At 37.6% G+C, this 19,598-nt stretch overlaps 1 protein-coding gene across 5 annotated transcripts in view; it reads right to left on the bottom strand.

Annotated features, from left to right (window-relative positions):
• Window positions 1–19,598, bottom strand: part of Znf385d (zinc finger protein 385D) — a 408,525-nt gene that overhangs the window by 305,797 nt on the left and 83,130 nt on the right. For 4 of the 5 annotated variants that reach the window (XM_060391024.1, XM_060391023.1, XM_060391021.1 and 1 more), the window contains exon 2: window positions 2,155–2,297. Coding sequence is in view for 3 of the 5 variants with exons in the window: in XM_060391023.1 (XP_060247006.1) it covers window positions 2,155–2,297 (143 nt within the window). In the remaining 2 variants the exon portion in view is untranslated. Of the gene's footprint in view, window positions 1–2,154; window positions 2,298–2,660; window positions 2,819–19,598 lie in introns of those variants that run through there. The other variant, XM_060391025.1, reaches the window with a different exon arrangement.

Genomic DNA, 19,598 nt, shown 5'->3' with positions numbered 1-19,598 from the left:
ACATGACTCTCTTTCCCCAGCAATCATTCACTGCCAAAAGTCCCTCAGGTAGAGGTGGGGCATAGTCTATGATGAAATATTAATGGTCAATACCATATGCATGTCTTAGGCAGCAATCCATCCTTAAGTACAGCAATTACATGGATGCATCACTACAGTGAGTTTGTCAGTGCAACAGCTATGTCACATCCAGAAGCCATCTTTTTCTAATATACTTATGCATCTTCTAGCTCTTTTATTCCTTATACTCCTTCTTCCACAGTGTTACCTGAGTCTTGGAGAGGTGATAAAGTTAAGCTATTTATGGACAAGCACTGCCATAAACCCTGTCTCTTAGTCTCATCTCTCAACATTAACTGCTTTCCAGTGTAATAACTTTTCTTTCTTTCTGTTTTTGTTTTTGCTACAAAGTCTCTCACTGTGAGACTAGGCTGACCTTGGAATGAAGATACTCCTGCCTCAGCCTCCTGAGGGCTGGGATTACAAACATGCACTGCCATGTCTAGCTTACTCTTTACATCTCAAAATAAGGTTCTTATAAAAAATTCTTTTCCACCTAAATACAAAGTGATCATTAGATATGCCTTTGTCTATTAGCATTGACTAGCATATTATTGGCATTTACATAGTATTTGGCATATTCAAAATTCCTTTGATAGAACACTATTAAAGATATAAGTCCTCCTGGATCTCTCTTTTCTTGAATGGCTTAACTGTGGGCAGATAATTATTCTTTTTCTTAAGTTCATCTCTGGGTAAGCAGCTGCAACCAGAAAAGAGTATTATTGAGCTCACTGGGCACTGTGACCTCTCATCTTAATCCTCTTTTCTTTGCTTGTCACTGATAAGCCCTGCTTTGCACTGCAGCAACCACTGAAAGCTGAAGCAGGTGATACTCAGGAAAAAGTCACTCACTTGTTCCTAACCTTGATAAGTTCACTTTAGTTTTGTTCATAGGAATATCTCATGGCACACAAACATGCACAAAAGAATTATGATAAATATGACTTGCAGGCATCTTAAAAAGTGAAAGCATGAACAAGAAAATAATTGAATTTGTTTTGTCCAAAGAAACAAAGTGATTTAGGAAACATTTGACCTGATTCAACTTTAACTGGGAATGAATGTTGTGGCGTGGTGATGGGGGTAAATACCAGAGTCCCAGTAAGTAGCTTTAGGCTAAGGAAAGTGATTCACAAGTTAAGCGCATCATATTTGGAATTTATCAGACTGCTTTTTTTTTTTTCAGATGAAATAACATTTTGCCACTCATGCACAGGAAACCTGGGATAGGAGATCCAACAGCAACAAAGAGAACAAAAAAAAAAAAATAATTGTGTTTATAAAGTTTAGAGGTAAGAATACATGAGTTTAGATGGAAAGAGGTCTCTGATTTTAGAGGAAAGGGCATCTCTAACTTTAGCAGTTGAGTGAGGAGCTAGAAAGTGTATGTTATAGTTGAGAAAATAATCCTACGGTCCCACCCAAATTTAGTGCTGTTAAATGACAGGAGCATAGCCTCTGGGAGAAGGTACTAATTAAAAAGGGAGGGACAACTGGGCCTTCCACAGCAGTGACCTCTGCATTCTGCTATTCCAGCTTTCTGCTCACATACAAACACAGGCACACAGACATGCACGCACACGTGCACACACACACACACACGTGCACACACACACACACACACACACACACACACAACCACTTCATTGAACAAGAACTAGAGACAAGTTGAAAACACGCGAGTTGGGGGCATCAGCTTCAGTTATTGCATCGTTCATGGTCCCACTCATTAGGAAGAGGCATAGATTTGAAGCAATTTAGAAGACTACATAATAAATTTGTTGAATTTCAATTGGGCAAATTGCAAAAAAAAAAAAATAAGTGGAAGTTTTGTCTGTTTTACAAAACAGATTCTCACAGATGACATTAACTCATAATTAACCAATGAATTCTCTTTTCATCCCCCTCCACAAAGGAGCCTGGCTCCTTGGACATTATCTTTCTAGATGGACATCCAACTTCATCATGGCATACAGAAACACTGTGGGGCAAACAACAGCTCAAGAGAGAAGCTGGAACTGAAACATCCCAGGCCTTTAAGCTTTCTTATCATTCATCACAGACAGGTGCAAATCTGGATCTCATACTCACTGCGTTAAAATTGGGAAACAGGTTGACTGCTGCTGCAGTGTCAAGAGGAAAGGGAAGAAAGGGCTTAATATCCAATGATGGCTGCAAAGGAGGGGCTGGCGGTCGGCCCAGGGAGGGGAGAGCAGGACTCTGGCATGTACCACCTGTAGAGACAAGAGCAAAGGGAATGGTCAGGGATATCTAGCATCCAAAAAAAAGAACACTGTGATCTTCTGGGAGGTGGGAAAGACACACAGTCTAATCACATCAGCTAGGATTTGGCCAGTGAGTAGTTTTGCTGTTGGAAAACCAGAAACAGGTGAACAGCTTCTTTGCTTGGGACTGTTGCTATATGATTATGTAAGAATCACTCAATATTTCACTCTCCACAACTTGTTTTTGTTTTGTTGCCTGGAACTCGGGCACTCAGTACCAGTCAGCCATGCATCTCTAACAAAGCTCTCCAGAGTCTAAGGGAAACCCCCTACAAACCCACATTGCTCTCCCATTTCTCATTGCACACTAACCTGCTCAGCATATGCTTCAAGTCTGAGTGACGATTTTGCAGTACGGCTCTTTTCACTGACTCAGAACTCTGGCAGAATAATGACATGAAACTGAACCATAAGCCTTACCTCACTGCCCTGGCAACAAGAGGATTAAAAAAGGCAGCAAACCCTGCATTACAAGTCCTACAGCCCTGAGCTGTTCAGCACCATGGAGCTTTGACAATTCAACAACTGCCTGTCTCCACCCCAGTCACAAGTGGGAGGAATTTAGACCGGCACCAATGAACAGGCAAGGAGACTATTACACCAACAAAGATCCCCCTCTGCACAGCAGTGTGCAGGCAGCTGGTTGCAAGGAGCACACAGTTCTGGCCCCTCTTTTCAGACTAACTGCATTTAAAAGCTGCAAGGACAGAAGCATAGCCTCAGTGTTCTGTCTCTCATATTTGATAACATTCCAAAACATCAATTTTCTGTTAATTAAAGGTTGTTTGAATCCTAGGAAACTATTAAAATATGCCAGCTTTCTTCTAATCTGAGAGGCATGCAACAGACTGTAAAAACCTGCTGGTGAGAAGCCAAGAAGCATTAGAAAAACAAAACGCAGTGAGGTATTTCTTGACTCATGGAAAAGAATTCTCAGAGAAAGAAAGCAGTAGGCAAGGGCATGCTGTGCCACTTACTTTCAAACTTTCCCAGTTTGAGAGCAGACTAGACCACAGCCCCAAGCATATCATCTTCACAGATCCCATACCCTATGGCCTTTGTCTTACCCTCTAAATTCTATCTGGTATAGTTCTGCTCAAAAGGAGGACATTTTAATACCAGAAAGTGAAGCCATATGCACAGGACTTAAAAACTCCCAGGTTTAAAATCTGCTTGAGCCTAATGAACACAATCATAATTTTTTTGTTCCAGTTTGAACTTCCCCCTTGAAATATTCCCCAAGAACAAGTCCAACAAAGTTCAAAGAAGCACAGCAAACTCTTTGTTTTGTTTGAGTAAAATATAGGCCAAGGAATAGAGGACAGATGTTAAAACAAAGAAAGATAAAAGCAATATATGGCAAGTCTATGTCCACCAAGACACACCATAAACTCATTTTATTATCCACCTGGTAGTAGATTGAGTGTGGGTGGATAACCATTTCTAGAGAAGCAGTCCATAAAATTTCTGTGAAAAGCCTGTCATGAGTTTTGTATTGCTAAAAGTTTCCTTTTAAATAAAAAGTTGAAGAACTCAAACAAAGTTTTAGCTGACACTGCTTCAGAAAACAGAGGTAAAATGTGGCTAAAGTCTGTTTAAAGTATCCACAACTAATATTGAGCTTCAACATTTTTTTAATTTTACTCATGGAAGATATTAATATAGTTCTGTTATCCTCAGAATTATGTTTGATCTTAAAATTCCTCAAATATTTAAATACTGACATCATATTGTGTTAAAACATCGTAACAAGTTATAACTTTAGCTATTTGCTTCCACAGACCCCTTCTACACTCATAACTACAAGAATTTAGAGCAGGTTGAATTGCTGAAGTTATATTTATTTGAAGTTATATTTTTTAAGTTCTTTGTTTCATGATTCAGGAGAAGTTGATGAATAGATTACTTTTAATCTAGCATGGTATGAGGTACAAACAATATAGAATATGTTGTTTTGTTTCCAGGCAAGTGTATATACCAGGTACATATTTGATTTATATCTGTGCATACAATTCAGGAACTTATACCAAACAGAATTTCTTTCACAAGACATGAAAAGACCAGATAAGAGTTACAAAAGTTTGAAATGCTGGAAAAACAATGCAGATTCATTTTGTCTCCTCCAACTTTCATAAAGAGAGAAACATGCAGGACCACAGACAATCAGGAACCTGGGACAGTATGTTATTTGCCACTCACTATGAAAGTGCAAATTCAGTGTTATTTTAATTGGCAAATTCTGCGTTGTCAGGGGCTCATTTTATTTATAATATTTATCTAAAATGTTTTGCTTGTTGAAAGCCTCACTTAAGGACATATTAATATACTTAAGGAAGACAACAACTCAGTGTTTGTATAAAGTAAGCTTCAAAGTTGCATAAGAGTATGTTTCTTGTTGTAACTATGCTATACAGATGGACACATTGGTGTGTCTCCACAATGTCAGAGCTCATTGATCAACAATAATTCATAAACTCTGTTGATTTTGTTGGCTGTTATATTCCAGGCCATCTCAATTTCCCTTGGTATACAGATTGACAATCCTGGGTTCTTATATTCCAAGCTTAGTTATATTTACTCATAAATCATATATTACACATCAGATGGTACTTATAAACATGTATGTATATATGTGTATGTGTTTGTGTGTGTGTGTGCTATAAACTGAATAGAAAAGTGGTAAGAAGGCTGAAGCAGAATTCACAGAGTCTAAAGGCGTCTTGCTAGAGGCAGACGCTGAGGCAGGAAGCTGATACCATACAGAGTCTTCTTGGAGGTTAAATAGGAATGATGTTAGAGTTGCTGGAGAAGCATGGGCGAGGCCACAGAGCTGGTACTGGGCTAAGCTTCAGAGGTAGATTGCGAGAACACGAGGCCTGTGAGGAAAGTTACAGGAGGGTATCCAGATGGGTCAATAAGTGGAGAGATGTTTGAGTGGATGGATCAGTTGCAACTAAAAAGGGACTGTGTCAGCAGTAGACACTGAGATGAGCTGAAGTCCAAGGGCCATTTAGAAGTTTTCTCTTAAGGTACAACATACAGGGTGGTCACATAACTCGATGAAGCCAACCCACTTCAGTATTAAATGAAGTCTGGTTGATGAGATGCAGGTGACAGTGTTGTTATCTGACATAACAAATAAAAGCTTGGACCTGAGTTTTTGTTATATTTGCACATGTTCCAATGTTCACCTGGTCCTAATAAGTTTTTAAGGGTGATATCATTTTACTTTTAGAGATAATATCCTGTCAGTCTGTGAGTCATTGGTAGTGCATGACAGGTGTGATATGATAAGCATATGACAAAGTGCAGAGTTGCCCTGCTTTTAATTTGCACTCAATAGAGTGTCATATATTGTTGTTAAAGAGAGTCACCCACTGTAAAAGAAAAATTACTATTTTTGAAAACTGTGGAAGAACGGAATACTGTCTTTGCAGAGGACAGAACTTGCTCCATGTGGAGTTCATGACTATGTCTGACAACTTACAAGTAATCTCAGTCTTAACTTTCTTCCATAATCTTATAAATACTTTCATCTATCATTTTATAAATACTTGCATTTATTCTTTATCTGGGCCTTTCCTCACCCTTGCTGGAGTCGTTCATCCAAGCCCACATGATTTCTTCTCCATGCTAATGCATTGTGGCTTCCTCCTTCTTCCTCTTTCTGTCTTTATCTCCCTTGGTCCTCTCTCTCCTCCAAAGTGCAGAAACTTTAGCCACACCTACTCCATTCTGCTCTGCCAAGTTATAGGCTCTTTAATTAATCAATCAATCAAGTAAATATATCTTAGGCAAGTTTACAAAACAAAGATATGTGTAACCAGATCTTAAGGGCCAATAACAGGCACTAGACTCCAACAGGTATGTATGTATACATTTTTAGAAAATAGCATAAGTTTCTAACTTTTGGGGAAAAATATATCTCATATGATCTAGTCAAATTCATCTATAGTAAAGTACATGAATATATGTACATATGTGTATATATCCACATGTATATTTTACATGTATATTTAAAATATATTTGAAATATATACTTATATATATATTAATCACTGATAACTTGGAGCATGTTTAGTTACATGGGAGAGATAACTTTCAGACTTCTATTTTATGGTTGGGTAACTACAGGCAACAACAGTATATTGAGTATTTCAGAAAATCTAGAAGAGGGAAGGGTAAACAGAATTGGTTTTACAGATGGACTGGGGCAGGAAGAATGAGAATGGAAGGGTGGGGGGATCAATAGAAGAAAATAGTACTGGTACACAGACAACTGAAATTGAGAAATTCAGCAATGTAGAAACCTAGGGTAGTGAAACTCCCTGGAATCTATAAGTCTAATCAAGTCTCCTAGGATACATAGCAGGAACCAACCCTCTTCCATAATCAGGCAAGGCTCGCAGCAGTGAGATTGGGATGCCAACCTAGCCACAAAACTTTCAACCTACAATATTTTCTTCCTGCAGTATGTACTGAGGCAATGGTGGCAATGACTGGTCCAATTTGAGGTCCATACTGCAAGAGGGAGCCTATGAATGTCACTTCCTGGATGGCAGGCAATCAGAGGCTAGGCAGCCCAGAGGCCCAGGTTAGAACCAAATACAACTGGCATAAAAAATAAAAAGTCAATGAAATGACTAATATACTCATAAATTGATGCCTAGCTTAATTGTCAGCAAAAAGTCATTGTCCAGCAACTGACAGAAACAGAGACCCACAGCCAAATAGTAACTGAAGCCAAGAGAACCCCAGAAAAGTGAGGGAGGAAAAATTCTAGAAACCAGAGTGTTGAGGACACCACAAGAACATGAACTGCAGAATCAACTAAGCAGGGTTCATAGGGCCACATAGACTGAAACCAAGGATCTTGTATGAGTCTGAACTAGGTACTCTGCATAAATCTTATGGTTGTTTAGGTTGGTATTTTTGTGGGATTCCTAACAGTGGGAGTAGGAGTCTGTGTGCTTGTGCCTGTGCTTAGAACCCTTTTCCTCCTATTGGGGCAACTCATCTAGCCTTGAAATGGGGGCTTGTGCCTCGTATTGTTTTAAGTTTTTTAAGCCATGTTCAATTGTTATCTCTGTGAGGCATGCTTGTTTCTTTTCTCTTTTCTCTTTTTTCTTTTTCTTACGGGAAACAGAAGAGGAGTCTATCTAGTGGAGAGGGGAGGTAGGGAGTTCTTGGAGGAGTGGGGGTAATGGAAACTGCAGTCAGGATATAATATATGGAAAGAATAAAAATAAAATAGACATCTGAAGTAGATGGAGGGAGGGAACAAGGTAGAAAAGGGGGTGGGAGCAGAACGAGGGGAGATCAGGTACAGAAAAAGTGAGGTGAAGGCTGTGAGGGAGAATGGAAAATGTCATGTGGGGGAAATCTCTGGGGCACGGAGGCTACTGGGAATCTACAGTCAGTCCAGTCCTACTTGATATTCCAAGATTGGTTGATATCCATGGGAAGTCTCCCCTTCTCTGAGAAGAAGGACATAGAGGGAGGGAAGAAGGAGGGGAGGGGAGAAACTGGAAGGAAAGGAGGGAGTTAAAGTCTTTAAAGTAGATAAATAAATTAATTAACAAAAATAAAATAAAAGTAAATAAATTAAAAACTTAAAAACTTAAAAGGTAGAAGAAACACATTTAAAAATTTTACCAGAGAAATGATAAATGATTCTAAGTAAATATTTCACATATATTTGAAATGTATACATTTATTGAAGTGTCAGACCCTATTACCTGTTAAATTTTAATGTATCAATAAATAATTTTAAGTCAAAGAATAAATATATATTTCAATAAAGCGATGATTAAATTGCTAAACTTATTAAAATATGTACAATATTATGTAGTGAGAATACTGTATACCATATGAGATTGTAAAGAGTTGTTTGACAGTAATCTAATTTGATACAGCTGAAATACTACTTACATCTATTTCCAAATATTTCTAATAGAATTTATCATTTGTAGAACAAAGCACGATTTACAGCCTTTTAGCCTGTCATTTATGAGATTGAATTAGGATAATAGAGAGTCTGAGAACATTTGGGTTAGACAGAGATATTCTATCTCAAAAAATAATTGAAGAATTGTCAATGCCTATTGGAAACAAGATCACTGAATGGGGAGGAGGTCCCCCCTATCAGTGGACTTGGAAAGGGGCACAGTGGAGATGAGGGAGGGAGGAAGGGAGGGACTGGGAGGGAATGAGGGATCGGGACACGGCTGGGATACAGAGTTAATAAAATGTAACTGATAAAATAATAATAATAAAAAAAAATTGAAAAAAAAAAGGAAACAAGATCACTGCAGGATATTATAAAACACTGTGATCCATGTGATAGTTAAGATATAATAGCACTAAATGGAAGTAGAAAAGAAAGGACAGATTTGGCTCCTTAAAGTAAAACTCAGTTTGTCCAAACAGTGAAACATGCAAGTTAGAGTGAGAGTGGCAGCAACAAATACAGTTCAGTTGAATGTCCATATACTTTGATATCCCCTTAGTTGCTTCAAAGCTCAAAATTCCACCAGCTAACTACTGTGATGCCCAATGTATATATCTAAACCCCAAGCTTCCAGAAAGAGAAAGAACTTTCAGAAGATGTCAGGCAGATAACCCTACCACTTTTCACTGTTCTGATAATAACAGCTTTAAGCTAATACAATATCAAAAATACAATATCCCCAAAAGGCAATAAAAATTAAACAAAATTTTTACATAGTTGAATTTTTAATCTAATCAAGGACAGTTTCCATCCAGCTTTAAAATGGTTTAAAACTAGAAATCTTGGGCTGGTGACCTTCAAGCCTGATGAATTATCATATAAGCATACATGTAAATAAAATAAAATAAAATGATTATAAACAACCATCTTCAAATAAGTTTTTATTACTAGCAGAGAAGAAAAGAAAAATTAAAAGAAAGACTGTTTACATTTCTGTGGCCAGATGTTTGACATCAGATTTCATATCAAATTTGTTTCTAAATGACTCAAGTCTGTATTAATACCCACTTGCCTATTCAGAAAATCAAATATCCATTTGTCATATTTCTTTGAATGACTGCCTCTGAAATGCTCAACACTATTGACTAAGGATACAATGACTTTTTTAATTTTTATTATTGAGTTTTAATCCTTGTATAAGATAACTATTTCCTCTTAAATCTCAGCATCCCAAACTCTCATTCAACTCCTCTTTGTTCAACCATCCCTAACTACACAATACAACTAGAAACTTATTTTTAGGTAAGGTTTGGGTTTAGTGTGATTTTCCTGCACTGCTTTCATTGTCTACCAGTTTGGGAGTTACAGTGGTGGTTTGGAGAGACTGTTCACCACATTCCATCCTCAGTTGCTGCTCCTCATTGACCTGAAGTGACCTGCTCTTTGCAAGTGAGCTTCAAGATCCCATGAAAAAAATCTGGAAAGGCAACCTGTGAGGAATAGTGACTTCTGTGTCACACAGCCTGATATTGATGCCAAGGAGTAGTGAAGTGAAGTATGAAACAAGAGTCAGGACAGAGTAGAGGATCCTTCTGTAAACACCAACTCAGGATCATTTGTCCAAGTCTATTGCTGAGGATTCAATGTTATTCATTAAAAAACAAAATCATGAATGAACTTTTGGAAATCTACTTTATTCAAATCTTATTTTTTATGTTGAGATATTTGAATATTCTAGTAACTAACCCTAAAACTAATTTGGGAAAGAAGGTTGGAATGAAGTTCTGGCTAGCTCAGTTTCTTCTACCACTGAATCCATGACCCAGAATAATTCAGGTGCAGATATCCTGAATGAATTCTTTGCTGGAAGGCAAATGGAATCCCTGGTGTATTTAATGACTTTCTGGTCAAGTCTGGCATCAGATGAGATCTGGAGAAGGGTCTATTAGGAGCACCCAGTAAACCTCCAAATGTCCCTATAACATTTGCTCTTGAATGACGGTTCATTACTCAAAATGAACATCTGTCTCATAGAAAATCAAAACTTTATCTGGAATACTGTACAACAGTCAGTCACTGGCAAGTGGTGGAGAATATTCACTTGCAAGTTTTTCCTGAAGAGTATTTTCTTGACCTAATTTTAGCAACCACTATAAAAGCTATAGTGCTGAGCTATCAAAGATGATAATCATTTAGCCACTTGAGGATATTTTAAATTAAAATTAATTAAAACTAAAAATTAAATGAAAAATATATTTTTTAAACCACAGCTGTGTCTGAATTCCAGATGTTCATTAGCCACCTATTGACTGCTGCTGTGATGTACATTACAGATTTAAAAATATGTATCTGGGGCAAGCATAATCCAGGGCTAGAAATCTAATATCTTTGTTATATTAGACATTTATATAGAGATTGCCTGTTTCAATTTTTAGACATGGTATCATAATGTAGCTCACTATGTGGCTCAGGTTAGCCATCAATTAAAGATCATTTTGTCTCAGCCTCCCAAGTGCTGAGATTACATACACTACCAGTTTGGCTTTAATTTTCCTTCTCTTAGTGGAAGGCAGCAGAAAACAGTGTACAGACACCAACCTGAAATAAATTAAGCTTTGCAAAATCAAGCTAATGAATATGGAGTATCACTTTCTTGTCAATCACTGGTTTATTCAAGGAGCATTTCACATGTTTCTTTTGTCTGCTGCTGTCTATACCCCAGTACATTACAGACTGCAAATACATTGGAGGTCAGTAGATACACTGTGTCTTAGTCAGTGTTCTATTGCTTCTAAGTGACACCATCACCTCTGTAACTCTTGCAAAGGAAATCATTTAACTGGATCTGGCTTACAGTTCAGAGGTTTATTCCATCATGGTGGAAAGCATGGCAGGGCATAGGCAGACATGGTACTAGAGACGTAGCTGAGAGTTCTACATCTGGATTGGCAAACAGAAGGAAGGGAGACACACGGGGTCTAGCTTGAGCAGTTGAACCTCAAAGCATGCCCCTAGTGACATACTTCCTCAAATAAGGCCACACCCATTTCAGGCAACACCTCCTAATCCCTGTAAAGGAGCATTAGTCTCTAATGACCAAGCATTCAAACCTATGTGCCTATAGGAGACATTCTTATTGAAACTAACACACTCTGCATCTGTCCAAACGTAGATTTTTGTTGCTTGTGTTAACATGTATGGGTCCATTCTATATTTCATTCTGCATAGTTCAGACAAGTCAGTGGAAGCTATGCTTGCATCTGCCATTGCTAAATCTCTTGAACTGAACAGTAGATCTGGATTATTTATCTGACTCAAATGCTTTCATTCAATGTTCCCAGGGGATTTTTTTTTTTTTTTTACATTCAAAACTGATTTTCTAGAGTTGTGACCATGACTATAACTCCTTGAAAATCCCATTTCTGGCATAGGGTGACATTGTAAATCCCAACATCACACTCTGATTAAGTGAAATAAACTACAAACAGTAAAGACAGCATTCTTCCTGTCTTAAGGGATCCACATAGAACACTTCCCTCCCTTCACTGTCCATGAGCTTCTAAGGAAGGTTTGGAACTGTAAGCTCTTGGGCTTTGGTGTACATTTTGGAGAACTTTATAATAACACAGAATTTCTTTATACAAGAAACTCTGATTTCATTCATTCAAGAACATTTTCCATGGTGATGAACAGCAAAGGCTGAGATGGCTTCTGGGGAAGACTCCTTGGTTCTGAGAAGCCAAACACTGACCAGAGGTCTGAGAACAGAGGTTAAGGATAGTGAGACAACGCAGATTTTTCTAATCAGCTTCAATATATTTGCAAACTCCACTGATTGTTGTCCAAAATAAAGAGGCCTTTTGGCTGGCATAGGAGGAATTCACATCTCAACTTAGACAATTTATTTCCTTGTATTACCTCAGCTCAAAGATGTTAGAATTGTCTAATATAAGATGTTAAATATATTTCTTGTGAGGTTTATTTTTTATTTTTATCTTTTGGCTGTAAGTTTAACTGGAAGTAAACTTCTTGGGAAAAAAACAACAATTATTTGTAAAAAGTAACAAGTGTTACTTTAAACTTATCCTGGAATATTGTGAACCACATATAATGAATCAATAAAAACAGTCTAAATTTCAAATTATGATAATATGGAAAACAATAAAACACTATCAAATTTATCATCTATCTATCTATCTATCTCTCATCTAGTTATATGTATACACATGTGTTTACATATTGTGTTTACAATAATTCTGTTTATTCTCAATGACTTAGCTATTTAATTATGGAAACCAAGGATCTATACGATTGGCATTCAGTGTATGTAGCAGATAATTCAAACTAAGCTATAGGTTTTCACATAAACTGTTTGATTTCTAAAAGTCACATTCTCTCCATTGCTCTGAGAGTTTAAAGACAGAAATTTATGACACCAGTATCTTTATAGTTCTTTATAATCAATTACTCATATTTCCAGTTCATCTAAGATTTCTCCTTCATATAGCTCATTGGTCTCAAATTCAGTGATGAGTTAGCTATGTCCACACACATACATTCTAAAATGATGACAGCATGGTCTAAAGAGATAGCACATTTGTAGAGAACACTTGTTGTACTTAGAGAGGACACAAGCAACTTCAGTTCCCAGCAGCATGTCAAGCACCTGATAACCTTCTATAATTCTAGCTCCAGTGCAGGCAATATTCTCTCTGGACTCTGTAGGCACTGGCAATCATGTACACACACACACACACACACACACACACACACACACACACACAATTATAACAACAACAACAAAAAACTTTGAAAAAAAAAGCCCTGAGCATGACAACATTTGGGCTTGGTGACTATACTCTTAAGATAATCTATCAAGCTAAAGAACACACACACACACAGCCATCTCTAAGCTTTGAAAGACAGAGAATGAAGTATTCTGATGGTGTCCTCATAGGGAACCATCTGTTGGAGTATGCTACCACTCCTTGGTGAGGATCTATAGAAGGAAATGCGAATGACACCTGGTTTTCATGATGATTACTGGACATATGCTATTGCTCTTAAGTAAACAAGAGACTTCAATTCCTAGGCTTTCTGCAGAAGCCCAGGACACATTTTTTAAAATTCCCTCATGACTCAAGTGTGATGGAGCATCTCAGAATACACAGCTCCCTAAAAGCCCTTCTTTCTTATTAAACATGGCTAAGATGGTGTAATTTTGAGAGGTGACCTAATCTCCACAAACTCCAAACCTCCACGGAAAACCAAATAACTACTAATCCTCCCAAAACAAACAAACCAACTTGGAGAAAGGGCTATGACCAGTCTCAGGGAATTAGTGGGAGCCCTTTCCAATTCACAGGGTAGTTTGCTTTAAATTGAAAAGATTATTTTGTACTTTTGCAAGGACAATAATCCCAAATGAAGAACAAAACAAAGTGAGTCAAATTGCTTTGAGCAGGAATGACTGCTGAGAGAGGAAGGAAATTCTTCAGGAAGCATGTCTTCTGAAATTGGTCCAGTATTTTTTTCAATGATTCCAATTTGTCCTGCATGGACTTTTCAAAAGCCATTATGTCTTCTGAGATCTAGAATCATTTTCTGAGTTATCAATGTCATTATGACCTTGTTTTACCCATTCATGTAATTTTCTGCTCTTGAAAAGATGAGGAAAATACTTTTTCCTCTTCTGTTTTCCACATCTGAACCCTTTCTTCTAAGGTTCAGCTGAAACACTTTGGTCTCTTGAAGTCATTTGATCCCACAGTCAACTTTGCGCCTTTCAAACATCCTCAGAATATTTTAAGTAGCTAAGGGCTACTTTGCCACCAGAAAAACATACAGATTCCAGCATGGTCCTGCACTAAGGAAAGGAGACATTAGTTAGTTTCTCCTTCTACAAAGCAAGATACATAGTATGACAAAAACAGATGAGTCAGCGGATAAATGTCTTTTTGTGTGAACATATGGAGCCGAGTTTAGATCTCAACACTCATGTAAAGGTGTCAAGCTCAGTAGCATGCTGCAGAGATGAGACAGTATATCCTAGAGAATTGCTGACGAGCTGCTCTTCCAGAAGCTGCTCCAGTTTCAGTGATATACCCTGTATGTCAACATATAAGATCAGAAAATGACAGAAGCATACACCTAGGATCAACACTTAGCTTGTGCACATGCATGCATAAGGAAGCAGAAACACATATACATGCATGTATATGCATACCCAAGTAGATAATCCTTCCATACACATATACATACACACATACATGCATATATGCATACTACATGCACACACTAAATTAATAATAAGTATTAGATAGAAGTAAAAAGTATTATATCTAAATCCCAATATTCCTATGAAGATCACATGGAGAAATGCTTAACTTATTAAATACAAAATTATAGAAACAATTCTTACTGTCTTTTTAATTCAAATTATATTAGAAAAATAACATAAAATAAATGGAATGTATTTTACTAAAACAACTATTTACACAGTGGGGACACAAAACTCAACATCCACATTGGAACCTGGTATGGAAAGTGTCAATGTTATTTTGGCTTGTAAGAAATGGAGGCAAGAACACATCAAAGATATCATCCACTATGACCAAGTAGGCTTCATCCCAGGTATGCAGGGATGGTTCAATATATGGAAATCCATCAAAGTCATCCACCATATTAACAAACTGAAAGAAAAAAACTACATGAAAATCTCCTTAGATGCTGAAAAAGCATTTGACAAAATCCAACATCCATGCATGTTTGAAGTATTGGAGAGATCAGGGATACAAGGCACATATCTAAACATAGTAAAGGCAATATACAGCAAGTCTATAGCCAACATCGAACTAAACGGAGAGGAACTTAAAGCAATCCCACTGAAATCGGGGACAAGGCAAGGCTGCCCACTCTCTATACCTCTTCAACATAGTTCTGGAAGTCCTTGCTAGAGCAATAAGACAGTTGAAAGAGATCAAGGGGATACAAATCGGAAAGGAAGAAGTCAAGGTATCACTATTTGCAGATGATATGATAGTATACCTGAGTGACTCCAAAAATTCTACCAGGGAACTCCTACAGTTGATAAACACCTTCAGCAAAGTGGCAGGATACAAAATTAACTCAAAAAAATCAGTAGCCCTCCTGTATACAAAAGACAAAAGGGCTGAGAAAGAAATTAGGGAAACTACACCCTTCACAATAGCCAAAAAAGACATAAAATACCTTGGTGTAACCCAACCAAGCAAGTCAAAGACTTGTATGAAAAAAATTTCAAGTCTCTGAAGAAAGAATTAGAAGAAGATATGAGGAGATGGAAAGATCTCCTATGCTCATGGTTTGGCAGAATTAATATAGTAAAAATGGCCATTTTGCCAAAAGCAATCTACAGATTCAATGCAATTCCCATCAAATTAGCAACACAATTCTTTACAGACCTTGAAAGAAAAATTCTCAACTTCATATGGAGAAACAAAAAACCCAGAATCTCCAAAACAATCCCGTACAACAACAGATCATCTGGAGGTATCTCCATCCCTGATCTCAAGCTGTACTATAGAGCAACAGTAATAAAAACTATGTAGTACTGGCATAGAAACAGAATTGTGGATCAATGGAACCAAATAGAAGACTCAGAAATAAATCCACACACTTATGGACACCTGATCTTTGACAAGGATGTCAAAACCATACAATGGAAAAAAGATAGCATCTTCAACAAATGGTGCTGGTCCAACTGGATGTCTACATGTAGAAAAATGCAAATAGATCCATACTTATCACCCTGCACAAAACTAAAGTCCAAGTGGATCAAAGACCTCAACATAAAACCGGACACATTAAATCAGTTAGAAGAAAAAGTGGAGAAGAGCCTTGAACTCATTGGCACAAGAGACAACTTCCTGAACAGAACACCAACAGCACAGGCTCTAAGAGCAACAATCAAATGAGACCTCATGAAACTGAAAAGCTTCTGTAAAGCAAAGGACACCATCACCAAAACAAAACGAATGCCTACAGATTGGGAAAGAATCTTCACCAACCCTTTATCTGACAGAGGGCTAATATCCAGTATATATAAAGAACTAAAGAAGCTGAAGAGCAGAAAACCAAGTAATCCAATTAAAAAATGGGGAACAGAGCTAAACAGCGAATTCTCTGTAGAGGAATATCGAATGGCAGAGAAACACTTAAATAGATGTTCAACGTCATTAGCCGTGAGGGAAATGCAAATCAAAACGACCCTGAGATTTCACCTCACACCCATCAGAATAGCCAAGATGAAAAAGTCAAGTGACAACACATGCTGGAGAGGTTGTGGAGAAAGAGGAACCCTTCTCCACTGCTGGTGGGAATGTAATCTGGTACAACCACTCTGGAAATCAATCTAGCGTTTTTCTCAGACAACTAGGAATAGTGCTTCCCCAAGATCCAGCCATACCACTCCTAGGCATATATCCAAAAGAGGCTCAAGCACACAAAAAGGAAATTTGCTCAACCATGTTTGTAGCAGCTTTATTTGTAATAGCCAGAAGCTGGAAACAACCCAGATGCCCCTCAACTGAAGAATGGAAACAGAAATTGTGATACATCTACACAATGGAATATTACTCAGCAATAGAAAACAAGGAAATCATGAAATTTGCAGGTAAATGGTGGGATCTGGAAAAGATCATCCTGACTGAGCTATCCCAGAAGCAGAAAGACTCACGCAGTACATACTCATATAGACATGTAATATAGGATAAACCTACTAAAATCTGTACACCTAAAGAAACTAATCTAGAGGGAGGACTCTGGCTAACATGCTCAATCCCGATCCCAAAATGCAAAGAGGATGGACAGCAGAGGAAGAAGAAAACAGGGAACAAACAAGTTAGGAGCCTCCCACAGAGGACCTCTGAAAGGCTCTGCCCTGCAGACTATCAAAGCAGATGTTGAGACTTATGGCCAAACTTTGGGCAGAGTGTAGGGAATCTTATGAAAGAAGTGGGAAATAGTAAAATCTGGAGAGGACAGGAGGTTCACAAGGAGAGCAACAAAACCAAAAAAATTCAACGCAAGGGTCTTTCCTGAAACTCATACTCATGGAGATAACTTGGAACCCCTGCACAGATGTAGCCCAAGGCAGTTAAGTGTCCAAGTAGGTTCCACAGTAATGGGAACAGAGACTGCTTCTGACATGACCTGATTGGCCTGCTCTTTAATTACCTCCCCCTGAGGGTGGGGAGCAGCCTTACCAGGCCACAGAGGAAGACAATGCAGCCACTACTGATGAGACCTAATAGACTAGGTTCAGTAGGAAGAAAAAGAAACCTTCCCCTACCAGAGGACATGTGTGGAGAAATAGGAGGAAGAGAGGGATTGGGAGGGGAGGAGGGGAACTAAAGGGGGGATACAAAGTAAATGAAGTGTAATTAAAAATAAAATAAAAATTAAAAAAAAGAAAAAATTAATAATAATAATAAAAAAAAGAAATGGAGGCATAGACACTGACAGCGGCCCTTTCAGTAGAGCTCTCCATTTCTTCCCCACCACTGGCCCATTCTAAATTATTCTTCTTTCTGGCTTACTTTCTGCCTCATACATTCTTCCTCACAAACATTCATCAATGTTTATTTACTGCCAACTCTCTTGTATGCATTATGTTTCAACAAAAGTAAATATGATCTCAGGCCTTCTAAATAAAGATGAACAAAGTAATAACAAGGGCACAAGCAAGATGTTTTCCTCTACCCATCCCTCTTCTCCCCAGCTTCACCTTTAAAATAATAGATATTGTTGTTCATAATTTTTTCCTAATTTGTTAATATTATCATATATTTTAATGACAGAGTTTGATATATATTTGTTCTTTCTCTCACATTTCCACATAGTTTGAGACCAATATCATTTAGCTAACATCAATATGGAATGTATCAGATATAATGATTGACATTTGGTTTGGTTTGGTTTGGTTTTTGAGACAGGGTCTCACTATATAGCTGATCTGGAACTGACAAAAGTCTATTTCTGCCTCCCAGCACTGGGACTAGAGGAATGCCTCACATAACAACATAGTCAGTACATGGTACAGACTAGATCAGAGTTATTTAATAATTTGTGTGGCTTTCCTGTTCATTCGTTACATGCTTACTGGCTTTTCTCTTTCATCATTTTTACATGGTTTTCTGACAGTTAGGGAATGATCGTTAATAATTTTATGTAGTAGTTCTTACCTGTATTTCAGCCAAAGCTTTAGTTGATTATTTTTTCGAAGCCTTAAGCCAAATCCTGGGTAGTTACAAAATTCAACACAATATAGTCTTATTTGACCACCCTCACCTGCCACCTTACTATTTTACCATCCTTTCCTCAGAAATGCCAGGCTTTGATAGCCCTTGTCACAAAGGGTACATTCTTCTGCACTGTATTCTGTCATTTTAAAAGAAATCTCTCCTATTTTGACTGCCTTTCCATTTTGCTAATATGAGGTTCATTTCAACTATCATTATAAATCCCAGAGTTGAGCATGGGAGAAGTGTCTCAAAGAACTTAGACACTACCACTGCATTGCAGATGATTCCACTGTTTCAAATATCTAAAATCATGGCACAATAACACGGTAAGATAAATCTTCTCAAAAGCAAAATATATCATTCTAAAGAAGTCTGTATTAAGAAAACCTGTGTGAATGCATCTGTGATTAGAAACCATTTTGGCACACAGGATACAAATTTGATTGGCATGAAGCAAATGATGTTCTTCATTATGTTTCTGGAAAGGTAAAACCTGCACAACTGGTAAATTAAACATGATTATTTCAGTATTGAGATATTTCACATGCACTCACTTTAAGCATCTGGAAGAAATGGCAGGGTGTACCTCAAGGGGCAAACTGAGAGAAGCTGGCTGTCCTTCAAAGAAGTCATACCAAGAGCACAACCACACATCACCATAATTTGGGCAGAAGAGATCAAAGGGGCAAAATAATAGATTAGTTTGTGTTTGGAAAACACTCACACATGCTCCACAAACAAACCACATATACACTCACACATACATACACACACACACACACACACACACACACACACACACCATATACACATACTCTTACTATACATATTCATACCACACACACACAAACACACACGTTTAGGGGAAGAATTGAGACAACTAAGAATGATGAAAAGGGTATATTAAAGACATAATGTAGCCATTAAAAATCATATATGATTTTAGAGTTACAAGTCAGGGGAATAACAAATCTAGATATAAACTTAATGGTATACAAAGAAAGAAATAAAAGGCAG

The sequence above is a fragment of the Meriones unguiculatus genome, chromosome 9 (genome assembly GCF_030254825.1).
Source record: "Meriones unguiculatus strain TT.TT164.6M chromosome 9, Bangor_MerUng_6.1, whole genome shotgun sequence".
NCBI lineage: Eukaryota > Metazoa > Chordata > Mammalia > Rodentia > Muridae > Meriones > Meriones unguiculatus.
The sequence above is the reverse complement of the archived record's forward strand: the minus strand, read 5'-3'. Positions and strand labels throughout refer to the sequence as shown.